The sequence below is a fragment of the Acanthochromis polyacanthus genome, chromosome 3, assembly GCF_021347895.1.
Source record: "Acanthochromis polyacanthus isolate Apoly-LR-REF ecotype Palm Island chromosome 3, KAUST_Apoly_ChrSc, whole genome shotgun sequence".
Lineage (NCBI taxonomy): Eukaryota > Metazoa > Chordata > Actinopteri > Pomacentridae > Acanthochromis > Acanthochromis polyacanthus.
Window position 1 is genome coordinate 44250701 of NC_067115.1, and position 14941 is coordinate 44265641.

The 14941-nt window shown below is 41.4% G+C and overlaps 1 protein-coding gene across 1 annotated transcript in view; it reads right to left on the reverse strand.

Annotated features, from left to right (window-relative positions):
- Positions 1–2905: 2905 nt before the first annotated feature.
- Positions 2906–14941, reverse strand: part of tmem132a (transmembrane protein 132A) — a 31170-nt gene continuing 19134 nt past the window's right edge. The window contains exon 14 of the mRNA XM_051945397.1: positions 2906–5532. Coding sequence (XP_051801357.1) covers positions 4576–5532 — 957 coding nt within the window. The 3' untranslated portion in view covers positions 2906–4575. The remainder of the gene's footprint in view (positions 5533–14941) is intronic.

The following is a 14941-nucleotide window of genomic DNA, read 5'->3' on the forward strand; positions in this document are numbered from 1 at the left end:
GTTCATTTATGCCTTTTCATTTCAACAGATGTCTGGTAGAACTGTGAGTAATACGGGTTTTTTTTTTAGGATAATCTGAAAGTTTGTCCCAGAGTCTTCAAGGTTCTCTTTCATGAATGTTTTCTTCTCATCTTTTTCTGTCTTTCTAAGTTCCACCATTCAGAGTCTATCTTACATCATTGTGTTCATCGTATATCTTGATAAGACTCGTGGACAGGACTTGTCAGAACAACATCTGTTCTAATCGTCTGGTTGGTGCTCTGTCTCCTGCACATCAACATGATGGGAAACACAAACTCTTTTCCTATTGGCTCATTCTAAACAGGTTCTTCCGTCCTACGTTTCTTAGACAGAAGAGCTTCCTGGAGATGAGACCAGGGACTCGCCTTAGAGGACCTGTGGTTAAGTTTCAGAAGTCAACCAAGGAGGATCTCCAGACTGAAACAAAACCTGACAGGACCTGAGACCTTTGTTACCAGTCAGAGATCCATGCACCAGTCGGTCTTCCATCTGGCCTAAAGTGGATCCAGTAGATATCTAAGGCTAATTGTGAGCTGGACTTTATCAGGATGGACAAACCTAAGTGCTAAATATCTTCCACAAGTTCCACTGAAGACCAGGGATTCTCCTGCTGCTCTGGACACCATCAAAGCTGTGACAAGTCCAGCTGACCTGTTTCCATCCAGACTGCTACAAACTCATTCTGCCTTCAGCCGGCCTCCATCAGAAGATCAGCGTCATGATGTGTCTGATTTTCAGCCAGCCTCCATCAGAAGATCAGCCTCATGGTGTGTCTGGGGTCATGGTTGCATCAGATGGCTGTCTGTTGTCTTCCTTCATTGCCACAGTGGTGTCAGTGAGCTGTAAGTTGCCATGAGCTCATATCCTGAAGCACGAGCCCATCTAGTTGGAAAAAAAACTGTAATATATCACTATCTGTATATGCTTTTTATGTGTGTGTTTTTGAGCCCCAAAAGGCTCAAAATGTCTGATAATGACATCAATTATAGGATAGATAAGGATGCTTTGTGGTCAGCTTTATGAAGACTACACCAGTGGGCAGATATCCAACCACCTCATTCTTTATTATCATTTCTATTCATTCTCTCAGGTGGATGTAAGTTTAATATTTCCCTTTGAAATACTGTGGAGTCTGAGCACAAATTAGTGAACTTACCAGTCAACATGTGATAATATGTTACCTTTCCTGTTGGTGTTCTGGTTCTGATTTGAAACCCGGCAGTGTCCCGGTCATGGAGTGAATGAGGTGAACCCATAAAACATTCTGATGGAGGAAAACTATGTCAGAGTTCCTGTGAGTTCTGATATCTGCAGCATACCCACAGCAGCAGGTACGTTTCACTGCATGTTCTCTTAACCCTCCTGTTGTCCTCATTTACAGGCACCAAAAAATATTGTTTCCTTGTCTGAAAAAAATCCAAAAATTCAGCAAAATATTCCCCGAATTTCTGAAAATTTGCAAAACCTTCAGGAAAAAATTCCAATAATTCCTTAAAAGTTTCCCTTAAAAGTTTATTCAAAAAAAAATCCCCCAAATTTGACAAGAAAATTCTTGTAAATATTTTCAAAGAATGAGTAAAAATGTTCCAAAAAATCCTAAAAATATCTAAAGTGATTCCACATATATCAGTGAAACTTCTAATACTTTCTTCAAGAAGAAATCAAGCAAAATCAAGTGAAATTTGTTTGATTTTGGTTGATTTTATGTGAATGTTCTTAAAGAAACATGTTTAATGTTTCTTTTTTTCCACCAAAAAATGTTCAAAGATTTCCCAAAAATGTTAAAGAAGAGGGCATCAGAAGTGTCACTTTGAAAATATATTTTTTTCCTCATTTTCCAACTTTAAAACGGGTCAATCTGATCCAGGGACGGCTGGTATAAATGGGCTAACAGGGCTAAGCCCTCCCAAGCAAACACAGAAAAAATGAGAAAATTATTTTTTAAATAACTTACAACAGATTGTTTTAGGTTTAGGTGAAACCAAAGGTAGCAGCAGCACCAATCAGTCAACAGAAAAACAAAGAATATCTCTAAACGGGCTTATTTTTTACAGCCCCAGCAGATACAGTCCGCTTTCATTCATTTCGTTCTTGTAAGTGATTGACAGGTGTCATGTCCCGCCCCCGTGATTTACTGATCATTTGGGCTAACTTCGGTCAGCCCACAGGCCTTTGACGCAGCGAGAAAAGGTTAAGCTATGGCGGGCGTTAGCATGAACGAGGTGGATTATTTGCTTTCATGTCCATTTTCCTCAATGTCTTTGGAGGAAAAGCTGGAAGTTAAGAGACTGGGATCACATCGGCCATCGATGTGAGCTTCTTTTAAAATAAGGTGGGCCCATGTTGACCTGTTAAAGGACTGTGACACCTTGTTTTTGCTGAGGTCATCTGTTGTACTGAAGGCGTGTTTTGCACTACATGTCACCAAACAGTTGTAATAAGACAGTTGCAGCAGGCTGTCTGTGGGCAGTCGTTGCTGTTGGAACACGTTTTGTAGTGGTGTGTGTGTGTGTGTGTGTGTGTGTGTGTGTGTGTGTGTGAGTTAGAGAGTGTGTTGATGTAGAGCACTAAAAAAGTATAGTGTACCTGTAATTGATGTAACTGTGTGTATCATAGGTGATGTTGCTTTTGCAGCTGTGTTAACCATTTAATCTGTATTATGCATTTGTTAGCCCACCCAACAAATTTCACCACCAGCCGCCACTGATCTGACCTGCAGAACGACAGGAGGGTTAAAGTCAGAAAGGACAAAGAATCAATCAGAGGTTGTGCTGTTTCCAGGTTAGAGGAGATGAACTCGCTGGTAAACAGAACCCAGGTCTGTAAGAGCATGTTGTCGTTTAGGTCCGACCTTTTTTAACTGTGGAATAGAAGAAACAAAAGCCATACTTCATTGTTTTATTAACAAGTGGAACAGAAACAAGAAACCAAAGTGTAACTGGACAGTTTAACAGTTTAACTTTGACATGTGGGCTGACCTTCCTCTAACAGCTGACCCAACATCAAGATCAGACTTCATTTCATACGGCAGGACACATGTTGAGAAGATGTTTGGTGTTGCTGACTGACTGCAGATCTGTAAGAGCCAGATGTTGACCGAGTTACTGAACTGCTCTGACAGTGAGTGGCCACCAGGTGTCGCTACAGACTGACAGTTAATAAAGGGATTATTTTCTGACCATTAATAGAATCAATCGTCACACTTGGATTAGAAAGATAAACAGCTGGCAACAGGATTTCTCTTGTTTCTGTGTTGGATGGACAGGATTAAAAATGAAAAACGGAGTTGCTTTTTGTTTCTTCTGCTGCCATTTTAGTGCTGAAACTGAATGTACCTGGATGAGTTTAACTTTAGCTGGTAGTCTGAAGAACATGTCTGAACATTTGGACAGGGTGAGAGCACAACGTCACAACATGCTCCTTTAGCTGTGTTTCTTTTGGCACAACAGCAGCCATGTAAAACTGGAAAAACACTGAGTTCACTACATTTCCAATGGATGAAACCTTTGATAAAAAATGACCTGCTCTGAGTACAGGCGTGTGTCATACATGTGTACGTTATGTATGGATACCGGATCACATGACCTAAATATGTATGGGACTCAGAAACACCCCCACAGTTTAATCAGCAGTTCCTTGGATCATTTCTGATGGATAAGTCCTGATAAGTCCTCAGAGGTGGATTTGTAGTAGCATCACAATCAGCTGATGTAGTGTTCACTGGTTGTCATGGTTACAGTGATGCTGGGCTGCTATCTGGCAATGATACAGAAATCTTTAACAAATCCATGGATCCAGACTATAAATATTGAGGAATTTTGGACCAATTTTTTTGGTTTTGGAAAGTTTTAAGTCATTTTGGACATTTTTTGTGATTTTAGACAAGTTTTGAGTCATTTTGGACAATTATTTTGTGTTTTTGGACAGTTTTGAGTCATTTTTAACCAACTCTTAGTCATTTTGGAAAATTATTTTGTCATTTTAGACAAATTTGACTATTTTTTATCCAATTCTTTGTCACTTTGGACCAATTTTTTAATTGTTTTGAAAATTTATTTGGCATGTTGGATTTTTTTTTTGTTATTTTGGACAACCTTTGAGTCATTCTAGACAAATTTTGAGTCATTTTGTAACTTTTTAGTCATTTTGGACAAATTTTTAGTCATTTTACAAAATTTTCAGTTATTTTGGGCAAATTTTATGTAATTTTGAACCATTTTTTTGTCAAATCCATGGATCCAGACTATAAGCTGCATCATGGCCAGAATCTAATCACTTGGTCATTGTGTCATTTCTGACTTTCCCTGAAAGTTTGTGAAAGAGTGATGTTTTTACTCCGTCATGTTCCTTGGCGGAGTGAAAACGGAGAACTCTGATCTGCAGTTCTGTCTAGTACCAGGAAAGGCCTCGTTGGTCCACCACTCCTACCTGAAGGAGTTTAATGGAAGAGCTGAAGCCTTTGTGTTCCAACAGTAGAACAAAGTTTCACGTTGTTGTTTCTCCTGTTGTATCAGAGATAACAGAGAACGTAACGTGGACATCGTTCTGTCACGTCTAACAGCAAATGATCTCGGCTGCTTTAACATCTTCTTTATTAATCCCCTCCTGCTTCTTATTTAGCTCCTCTTTATCTTCTCTGTTCTTCATCTCTACTTCCTCCCAGTCGTCTCCCTCTCTCTTCTTACCGTCCCCCTTGTCTTCCGCTGTACATCGTCCCAGTTGTCCCTCCCTGTCCTCCTCTGTCCTGGTCCGTCTTCTCCGGTCCCGTAGGATGCATGGCAGACAGTTAGCCAGGAAGAGGACAGCAGAGAGGCAGAGCAGAGAGAGGACAGCCCCTAAACCCACCTCCAGGTCTTCAGCTCCGTCTCCGTCCTCTTCCGTCCCACTGTCCTCGTCTTTCTCCTGGCTTGGGGACGAGTACATCGTGTCCTCCTCTAGTTTAGGCATCAGCACAGCTCTCTCCAGCGTGGTCTGACGGACCATCTCTCTGTTTCCCGCCTCGTTCCACTTCCTTCTCGTCATCCTCTGACTGATTTTGTCGTAGTAGTCATAGCCAGCGCTCACATTTCCGATTTCATTCTCCCCTGATGTGTAGATGTTACTGTAAGCTTCAACCAGCTTGTCTGAAATGTTCATCTCAAACTCTTCCTCATCCTTCTTTCCTCCTGGCTGCTTAAATCCCAGATCTAGGTTGACTCTTATCCAGCCGGATCCACTGGCCAGCCTCCAGGTTCCTCCGTTTCCTTTGACGTTGGCCCACTCCCTGTTGGCTTCGTGGATGGAGTTGGAAGTAATCATCTCATCAGCACAGGCAGGAACCAACAGTTCTGCTCTCAGTAAGGGCCCACCTCCATCACCCTGGGCGAAGACGCGTGGGATGGGGCTGGACGCCACGACGACCACGGTCTCCGCCAGCGAGGACAGATGGAGGACGAACGGCATGTCGCTGAAGGTGGAGAGCAGGGAGGCGGTATCATCACTGAACTGGAGCCAAACACTGATGGACGCCTCCTGCAGAGACACAACATGGACAAGGAATCATTTCACCTGATCCTCTGACTCAATTCATTTTATTCGATTTAGAAGCCTCCATATTTTCCAGACAGCAGCTGTCCATGTTCAGCTTGATCAGTTCAGCACGCTAAAGATGAAGGAAGCTTTTTGGTTTCTGCTCTCCTCGGCTTTCCTTCAGACATCGGTGCTACCATCTGACAGATGTACCTTTTAACCTAAACCCACGTCTATTTTGTCAGTTTTTATCGAGTGTTTTCTAAATTAGACCCATGTGAGAATCAAAACATGGAGTGGAGTTGGAGATGTAGGAGAAGTAGAAGATGGGAGTGAGGAGATCATTGGACAAGAGCAGTGATGTAATGTTTGAAAGTTGGGTGGTTTTAGGAAAACAATAGTGTCTGAGAGAATGAGTTCTTATTCAGCTAATGCATGAGTCTAATGTAAAAAAGGAAAGACTTTATAGAAGTAGAGAACAAAGTTTGCTGTGGAAGATGAGCACGCCAGAACAAAGCGTTTTGGTGGTTAGACTGGTGAGAAGCTGCATCATGCAGCGGTGTTCTGGATGTAGGCAGGAGATGAGGACAAGGCCTCCAAAGAAAAAAGACTCTGGGGGAGAATTTTTTCTTTTCTCTCTTTATCAAGTAGCACAAGAGAGAAACTGACTGGCAGAAGGAAATGAGCTCCTGTGACTGGCTAAAGCAAGAGAACCTTGGTTTATGGTTAGGGTTAGGTTTGGCTTGAGTTTGGTTATCGTTAGAGCTAGGGTTTGGTTAGGGTTATGGTTACAGCCTCTGATTGACTAGAGAGCCAGGGGCCAGTTGGAGGCCAGAGGGAGTAAAATGGAAGCCAGATGCAGGAGAACTCTAGAGGACTGAACTATGAAGTGGCATTAGTGGGTTAGCAGCTATGTTGAGTGTTTTCAGTATCTTGAAGGCAGCTGTCTGTTTACCTTGCTAGATCTCCATGGTAACTGATGCCGGGGAGAAAACCTGGTGGAAATGTTTCTGATTACTGAACTTTCCCTGCAACTAGACGGTCCCATCAGGCGTGATGATGGGAGGCAGCGACACCTGAAGGACGTTTCTTATGTCCAGTCTACTTTGTAATCTTGTTTTGGTGGCTGTCACTATAGAAATAAAGCGCTTCACAAAGATCGGGTGTTGAAAATGGGAGCAGGGTTTAGTGGTGACCTCAGGATTTTACTCCAGAATGTGGTGAGAGTTGAAGTTGTGTCAAACATACGTGTAAGGACACCATCATTAGTGATGGTGAAGAAGCGGTGGTCTTCACAGCTGATTTTGTCCTTCGTGTTTGTATTTTGTTCTTTAATAAAACTCCAAAGGATTGTCTTTTAATGGAGGGTGTTTGGTCTCCATGTGGCAAAGCATGTTTGAAGGTTTCAAGGCTTCGTTGGATCACCTGTTGCCACATATTAACCCTGGTGTCGACCTGTGGGTCAAACTGACCCGTTTTAAAGTTTGAAAATGTGGAGAAAAAAGTATTTTCACAGTGAAGCTTCTGATGTCCACATTTTCAACATTTTTGGGACATTTTTGAACACTTTTTGGTGGAAAAAAAATGTTTAAAATGCTTTTTAAGGACTTCCGGTTTGAAGAGCATGGGATAGTCACGCTGTACCACAGCTCCTGCAACTTTTACCACAATAAACCCACCTAGCCTGCTACCCTTCAAACCAACATTATTGGTTATGGTTTAAGTGCTTCACACACTTAATACCTCATCATGCCGCCTAAATCTTCCAAACTGAGTGAGAAAACAGCTGAGATGGCGGCTCCTAGCACCTCCGCTATTGTTAGCAAAGCCGACATCACAGCATTGCTAGCCGAGCACAGAACAGCTCTATTGGTGGAGCTGAAAAGCAGCTTTTTTGACAGTGTAAACAACAAATTGGATGCTCTTCAGACTGCATTGGACAGCCATGGTGAGCGCCTTGTATCCCTGGAAGAAAATGCCGAAGCCCTCCATCAGCGCCTTGCTAAGGTAGAGGATAGCTGTGACTCATTACGTGCCGCTAATGAGAAGCTAAAGGCTAAGCTGTTGGACATGGAAGCAAGGAGCAGGCGATGTAACGCTCGGTTTATTGGTCTGCAAGAGGGGATTGAGGGTCCGCATCCCTCTAAGTTCTTTTCTCAAATGCTGCAAGATGTTTTCGGGAAAGACATATTCCCCTCACCCCCTGAACTAGACCGTGCTCATCGTAGCCTAGCCCCTAAACCTGCGCCCGGAGGCAGGCCCAGGCCTGTCATTGTCTGCTTTCACCGCTACCAAAATAAGGAACTGCTGATACGAGAAGCCAGGAGGAGAAACGACTTGAAGTACTTGGACAAACCGTTCCGGATTTACGAGGATTACAGCTCCGAGGTGGTTAACCAACGGAGAGAGTACAGGTAGGTGATGTCGGCCTTATACAATATGGGCCTGAAGCCATCACTGCTGTACCCAGCGCGGCTACTGATGGCGTTCGTCACACATTCGACTCTGTGCTGGAGACGGAAAGATTTGTTGAAGATTACAAGGCGGACTTAGTGGTCTTGTGCAGGATGAAGCATGGAGACTTTTTTCTTTCTCTCCTTTTTTGACGACTGTTATAGCTATATACTACTGATACTAACTGCCCAACATTCATATACAACTAAACAGCTGACATGTAAAGTTGAACGTTCCCATATATTTTAAGTGATGGGTAAATTTGTCATCCTCTTAACGGTGGAGTAAATCTTCTTTTCTCTTTTTATCATGCGGGTTTGAGGAGTGTTAGGTAGAATAGCCATGGAAGTTCAGAAGTTAGATGAGGTAGGTGTGCTGTTTGTTCTAACAGCTAGTGTCACCAGGGGGTTCAGAGGGGTTTGGGGAGTTTTTGTTTGTTTGTTTGTTTGTTTGTTTTTGTTTTTTTTTCTTTTTCCCTTGTTTTACTGTCAATACTACAAGACAAATGTCCTGTTTTGTTTCATCTTATTGGTACATCCAGCCAGAAGTAGAGTTAACTAATAATGTTCTGTTTTCCTAATTTACTACAGTTCTATTTTTGTAATGCATGTGTAATGGCAGCCTCAGTTAATCTCGTCACCTGGAATGTGAAAGGTCTCAACCATCCTATCAAAAGGAAAAAGGTCCTCACTCACTTGAAAAATACGAATGCTGGTATAGCCTTTATCCAAGAAACCCACCTTAAAACTGCAGACAACGCTCGCTTGAAAAGTGGTTGGGTGGGGCAGTTCTTCCACTCAACTTTTGCAGGGAAAGCTAGGGGCGTTGCAATATTGATAAATAAAAGTGTTTCATTCACTCCTTCGTCAATTCTGGCTGATCCAAATGGGCGATATGTTATAGTAACTGGCACACTATTTAATCTTAAAGTCATATTGGCTAGTATTTACGCTCCAAATTGTGATGACCCTAATTTTTTCTCACGCGTTTTTGGCCTACTGCCGTGTCTGAATCCGTGTCTGAAACTTATTAGTTATGGGGGGTGACTTTAATTTATGTTTAGATCCTGGGATGGATGGGTCATCTGCAAGAACTGGATATTCAGTTTCAAAATCTGCCTCTTGTTTACAGTCTTTCTCTTCGACATACGGTATTTCAGATATAAGGCGATTTCTTCACCCACAGGATAGACAGTACTCCTTTTTTTCAAATCCCCATCAAACATATAGTAGAATCGACTATTTCTTTACTGACAACAAATTAACCTCTAATGTTAAGTTATGTGAATATCAACCTATTGTTACATCTGACCACGCGCCCTTATTGCTGACATTGAACATACCTGGCGTGGACTCTCCCAGACGGCTCTGGAGATTCAATTCTCTTTTACTGAGTGATGAAAATTTTGTTAAGTTCATCTCTGAACAAATTTCCTCATTTTTAGAAATCAATATGACACCAGATGTTTCAATTTCAATTGTTTGGGAAGCACTTAAGGCTTAGTTGCGCGGCCAGGTTATATCCTTTGTATCCAATAAGAAGCGTGTATCTCAGGCTAGACAAAAAGATTTGGAAAAACAATTGGCAGATTTGGATAAGCGGAATGCGCAGAACCCCTCTCAAGATTTACATAAAGAACGTTTGAAGCTTGGGGCAGAACATGACATGCTTACTTCACATTCTATAGAATATTTATTATTAAAGAATCGGAGTGACACGGGGGATAAAGCTGGGGAGGCTCTGGGGAGGCAGCTGAAGTCTACCAGGGCCACACAAACTATTAACGGGGTTACGTCCCAGGATGGAACCACTGTCACAGACCAGCAGGGGATTAATGATGTTTTCCAACACTATTATTATGATTTGTATAGCTCTGAAAGTGTCAATGACCCTATTCTTCTTTCTGATTTTTTTAAGAATCTTACCATTCCAACATTGTCTCCAGATGCGGTGTCCGCGTTGGATGCACCTTTGCAACAGCAGGAGATCACGGCAGCAATAAAATCATTACAACCTCGCCGCTCACCGGGTCCTGATGGTCTGCCGAGTGAGTTTTATGCCATGTTTGCAGAAAAATTAACTCCTGTTTTGGCCACTCTATTTACAGAATCTCTTGCCAGAGGTGCGCTTCCCAATAGCTTGAACCAAGACTGTATAAGACTTCTGTTGAAAAAGAATAAAATCCCTTTAGAATGTGGGTCTTATAGACCAATTTCGCTTTTAAACTCTGACTATAAAATATTGGCAAAGGTTCTCCCTAATTGGCTCGAAAAAGTTTTGCCAAATATTATTGCTCCTGATCAGACTGCTTTTGTTAAGAATAGACACTCCTTTTAGCATCCGCCGTCTCTTTAACATACTATACACGCCCAGCCAAGCTGACTCCGAATGCCTTCTCTCTCTGGATGCGGAGAAGGCATTCGATAGAGTGGAATGGGACTACTTGTTCGCGGCCTTGCGTGAGTTTGGACTTGGACATAATTTCCTGTCCTGGGTGAAATTGATTTACGCCTGCCCTACTGCTATGGTGCTCACCAATAATCACTACTGAAAACCATTCCTTCTGCATCGTGGAACTCATCAGGGCTGTCCCCTTAGCCCTCTCCTTTTTGTGTTGGCTATCGAGCCCCTAGCGATAGCTATAAGAGGTCATCACTCTATTCATGGCATCCTGCGATATGGCATTGAGCATAAATTATCTTTATATGCTGACGATCTCCTGCTGTTTATATCAAGGTCAGAGGTAACTATTCCCTCCATCCTGGAACTTTTCAATAAATTTGGTCGTGTGTCAGGTTACAAACTGAATATATATAAAAGTGAATTGCTGACTATGAATATGTCTGACTCCATAATAGCGAAATTCAACATTCCCTTTAAGATTGCTGTACACAGTTTTGTCTCTCTTGGTGTAACGGTAACTAAACACTACTGTGATCTTTTTAAAGAAAATTTTTCTAAATTACAATTACGTGTAGAACAAGATTTGTCAAAATGGTCGCCATTTCACCTCTCACTTGTGGGGAGGGTGAATGTGATGAAGATGTCTGTGTTAGCTAAGTATCTGTACTTGTTTCAGAGCCTTCCTGTGTACATTACTAATGTTTACTTTAAAAAACTGGACTCAGTAATTTCAACTTTTCTCTGGAACGGTAAAAAGTCACGTTTACGTAAAGAACACTTACAGAAATCGAAGCAGGATGGAGGGCTGGCTCTACCAAATTTTCGTTATTGTTATTGGGCGTCCAACCCATGTTGTCTATCTTTTTGGATGCACTATCGGCATGACAGCAGTGGGCCCGCATGGGTAGAAATGGAAAAGCTTTCCTTTGCCCCTTTTTCGCTGTCGTCTGTCGCTGGTGCATCTGTCCCATTGGCAAAAAACTGGACAGCTGATGATCCTGTAGTCCGCGACTCTATTAAAATTTGCTTTCAATTTCGGAAACATTTTGACCTTTTGAGGATGAGTTTAAATTGCCCAATTGCATCTAATTTTCTCTTCTCCCCTTCATTACAAGACGCTACATTTCATGGCTGGCAGAGGAGAGGGTTAGAATTTTTAAAGGACTTATATTTTGACAATAACTTTGCCTCATTTGAACAATTGGCTAACAAATATAACTCACCCGCCTCACATTTCTTTAGATATTTACAGATCCAGGATTTTATTTTGGGCTCTATTTCAGGATTCCCTAACAAACCCCCTTATTATATATTTGATGAGATTATGTGTTTTAACCCAAATAAGAAAAGAGCTATATCCTCAATGCTTGCTTTGATTTCATGTCTGAACTCCACCTCTACAGATGTTCTTAAACGGTCATGGGAACAAGATCTTCAAATCTGTATTACTGAATCTGACTGGGAAAAGGTTTTAAAGGAAATTCACTCATCCTCCATGTGTGAAAGACATTGCCTCATACAATTTAAAGTGGTGCATAGAGCACATCTCAGTAAATCAAAACTGGCAAAGATGTATCCTCAACTTAACCCCAACTGTGTAAGATGTAAATCGGCGGAAGCCACTTTGATCCATATGTTCTCTCTTTGTCCAAGGATACAACATTTTGGGGAGGTGTCTGCGAGGCATTCTCCCAGTGTGCGCCAATGACGTCGGACCATCGGTCAAATCCGATTTGTGTACCAAAAGTCCGGTAAAACTTACTACATTACTGGTCTCATGTCCGGTGTAATTTTTTTCCTGTAACCCTGAAGTTCCACATAATGCGATCGCGCCGCGCCGCGCAATGGAACGAAGCGCCGCCGTCTTGCTCCGAAAGTCAAAGCACACAGCAAGCGCAGCGCAGCGACGCGCCGTCTGGATGGGGAGGGCTGCTCCTCAGAGAGGCTCTCGTGTGAACAGCGATATCACGCGATAAAAACACATGATATAAACAGAAAATAAATAAACCACACCTCATTTCGCTTCTACAAGGTCGCTCTTCTTGACCCAGCCACATTGCTCTGTGATTTATACTTCTAGCATGGTTAGTACATGATTTATGTTTTGATCTCAAATGAGTGCTTTTTTTTATCCAATAGTTAATTTTGTAGGGTTTATTCTGTATAAAAACGGTAATTTCTCTTCGCCCATGGCGTCGTGTTGTATCTGGGACATAATTAATAAAGTAGTAAATTTGTATAACAATTATTAAAATTAAATTATACATCAACTTTTGGTACATTTGTGCATAAAATATTCGGTCCAGTAAAAACTGTTTCGGTCCAGTAATAAATTGTGCTCATTCACGCAGACTGTTCTCCTGCATATTCGGCATAAAGATCACACTCAACCCACTTTTATTTTTGTTTGGAGTTGAGACTGAAGGCTTGGCATTACCGGCAGGGGGTCGGAAACTGATTTCTTTTTCTACTTTATTGTCACGCTGCCTAATACTTTTGAAGTGGAAGGACACGGCTCCACCCACAGTGTCACACTGGATTAAGGATGTGTTGTTTCATCTCAAAGGGGAAAAGATTAGGTTTGTCTTGAGGGGCTCTGAAAGGGAATTTTATAAAGTATGGAAGCCTTTCTTAACTTTTTTTGATAAACCATGTACACAGGTCCAGGACTAAGCCTTTTCTCCATTTCTCATAAATGACTGACTTTTCTTTTCTAGGTCAAATCTGCTCTGGCTGACTTAGTTGTTAAATGTCATTAATCTGTATTTATTTGAGTTTGTAATTCTGTATGACAGTGAACGGGGTGTTGTTTGTTTGGGTGGGTTCTAATTTTTCTTTTTTTTTGTTTATTTCTTGCACTGTATTCCTGTTTGAAATAAGTTGTTAAAATAATAAATATATTAAACACAAAAAAAATGCTTTTTAAGAACATTCACACAAAAAAAATCAACCAAACTCGAGAGAATTTCACTGGATTTTGGTTGATTTTATGTTAATGTTCTCAGAGAAAATATTAGAAGTTTTACTGATATATATGTAATCATTTTAGACATTTTTAGGATTTTTGGAAGATTTTTATTCATTTTTTGAAAACATTTACAAGAATTGTCTTGCCAAATTTGGGGGATTTTTTTTTATAATTTAAAGGATTGATTGGAATTTTCTTCCCAAAAGTTTTGCGAATTTTCAGAAATTTGGGGAATTTTTTGCTAAATTTTTGGATTTTTTTCAGACTAGGAAACCATATTTTTGGTGCCTGTAAATGAGGACAACAGGAGGGTGAAGGTAAGCATGTTCAGCAGAAATGGAGTCTGATTTCTTTTAGGTTCCCATTCATTTTAAACATCATAAAACACCAAACCAGTCATATTCTCAACACCTGCTAAGGTCTGGGCAATTTCCGCCCGAAATTTCTACTGAGATTTACAGAAAGTAAATTGAATGCTGTTCTTGAACTGTTTGGAGTACATGCATGGTTGGGGTCTCATTTGAAAGCTGACAACCTGAATTTTCACCCAGTGCAGTCAGAATTACTCTAGGTGCTACTGGCACAGAGTATTTCATGTTGGCACACACTGAATTAGGATGAATTTTTTTCTCGCCTACATTTTTTCCCTAATAAAACACCTGAAAATCAGTGTGGCAGCACTGTAAGAGCTTGAAAACACAATATTGCAAAAGCCTGGGGTCTTACATAGTTCAGGTCAAAATTTCAGAGCAATACTACAAGAAATGAGTGTTTCACACATGTATTTGTACTGATATGCTCCGCCCCTGTCAATGTTGGATACACTCTTTATACACTGTGCACACTCTCTACAGAATGGTATAAATTCATTTTCACTTCATTTTCACATTATTTTCATTCCAAAAACTCATAAAGAACTCAAAAAATCACTTCAGATAGGCTTCAGTGTCGATCACACACACAGATTGAGAGGAATACAGAGAAACAGCAGGTGGAGCCCGGAGCTCACGAATGAAATATCATATAAAGCCGCTGGCAGAGGCGGGATTTATATACAAGCCATTCAGCAAGCTCATTGGCTACCAGGCCTGTCAATCTAACGGTTCCTCCGGCGTGATTTGCTGAGAAACAAGTCAATCAAGTGATGTAATCGATATCTGTCAGACTCGGCCATGGTTGGCTATATTGCCGAAGTAGGCGGAAACGAGTCACCTGATTGGTTGAAGTCCGGTTTGAAGCGGTCGAGAAGCCTCCAGTATCCATTTTGAATCGCGAACAAAGGGAATAGGACCATGTATGATAAAGTTATAATAGAAAGATGCAGTGAATATGAAACGCACAGCGCCACCACGCGCCGCGTGCACGCGCACGGAGCCGATCGTTTTCTGGATTTTTTTACCTATTTCGAGACATGTTTTGGCCAAAGTATTATACTGGATTGTTTCCTCTGGATGGCTAAGCTTGGGTTCTGGCCGGTTTTTGTGGATTATCTTCTTTTATGACCAGAAACGAGCGTCCAAACTGCGTCGACAGGTGAGCTGTGCACGTTTACATGACTTGTTGTTTGTTGGATAAATGTGTTTATAT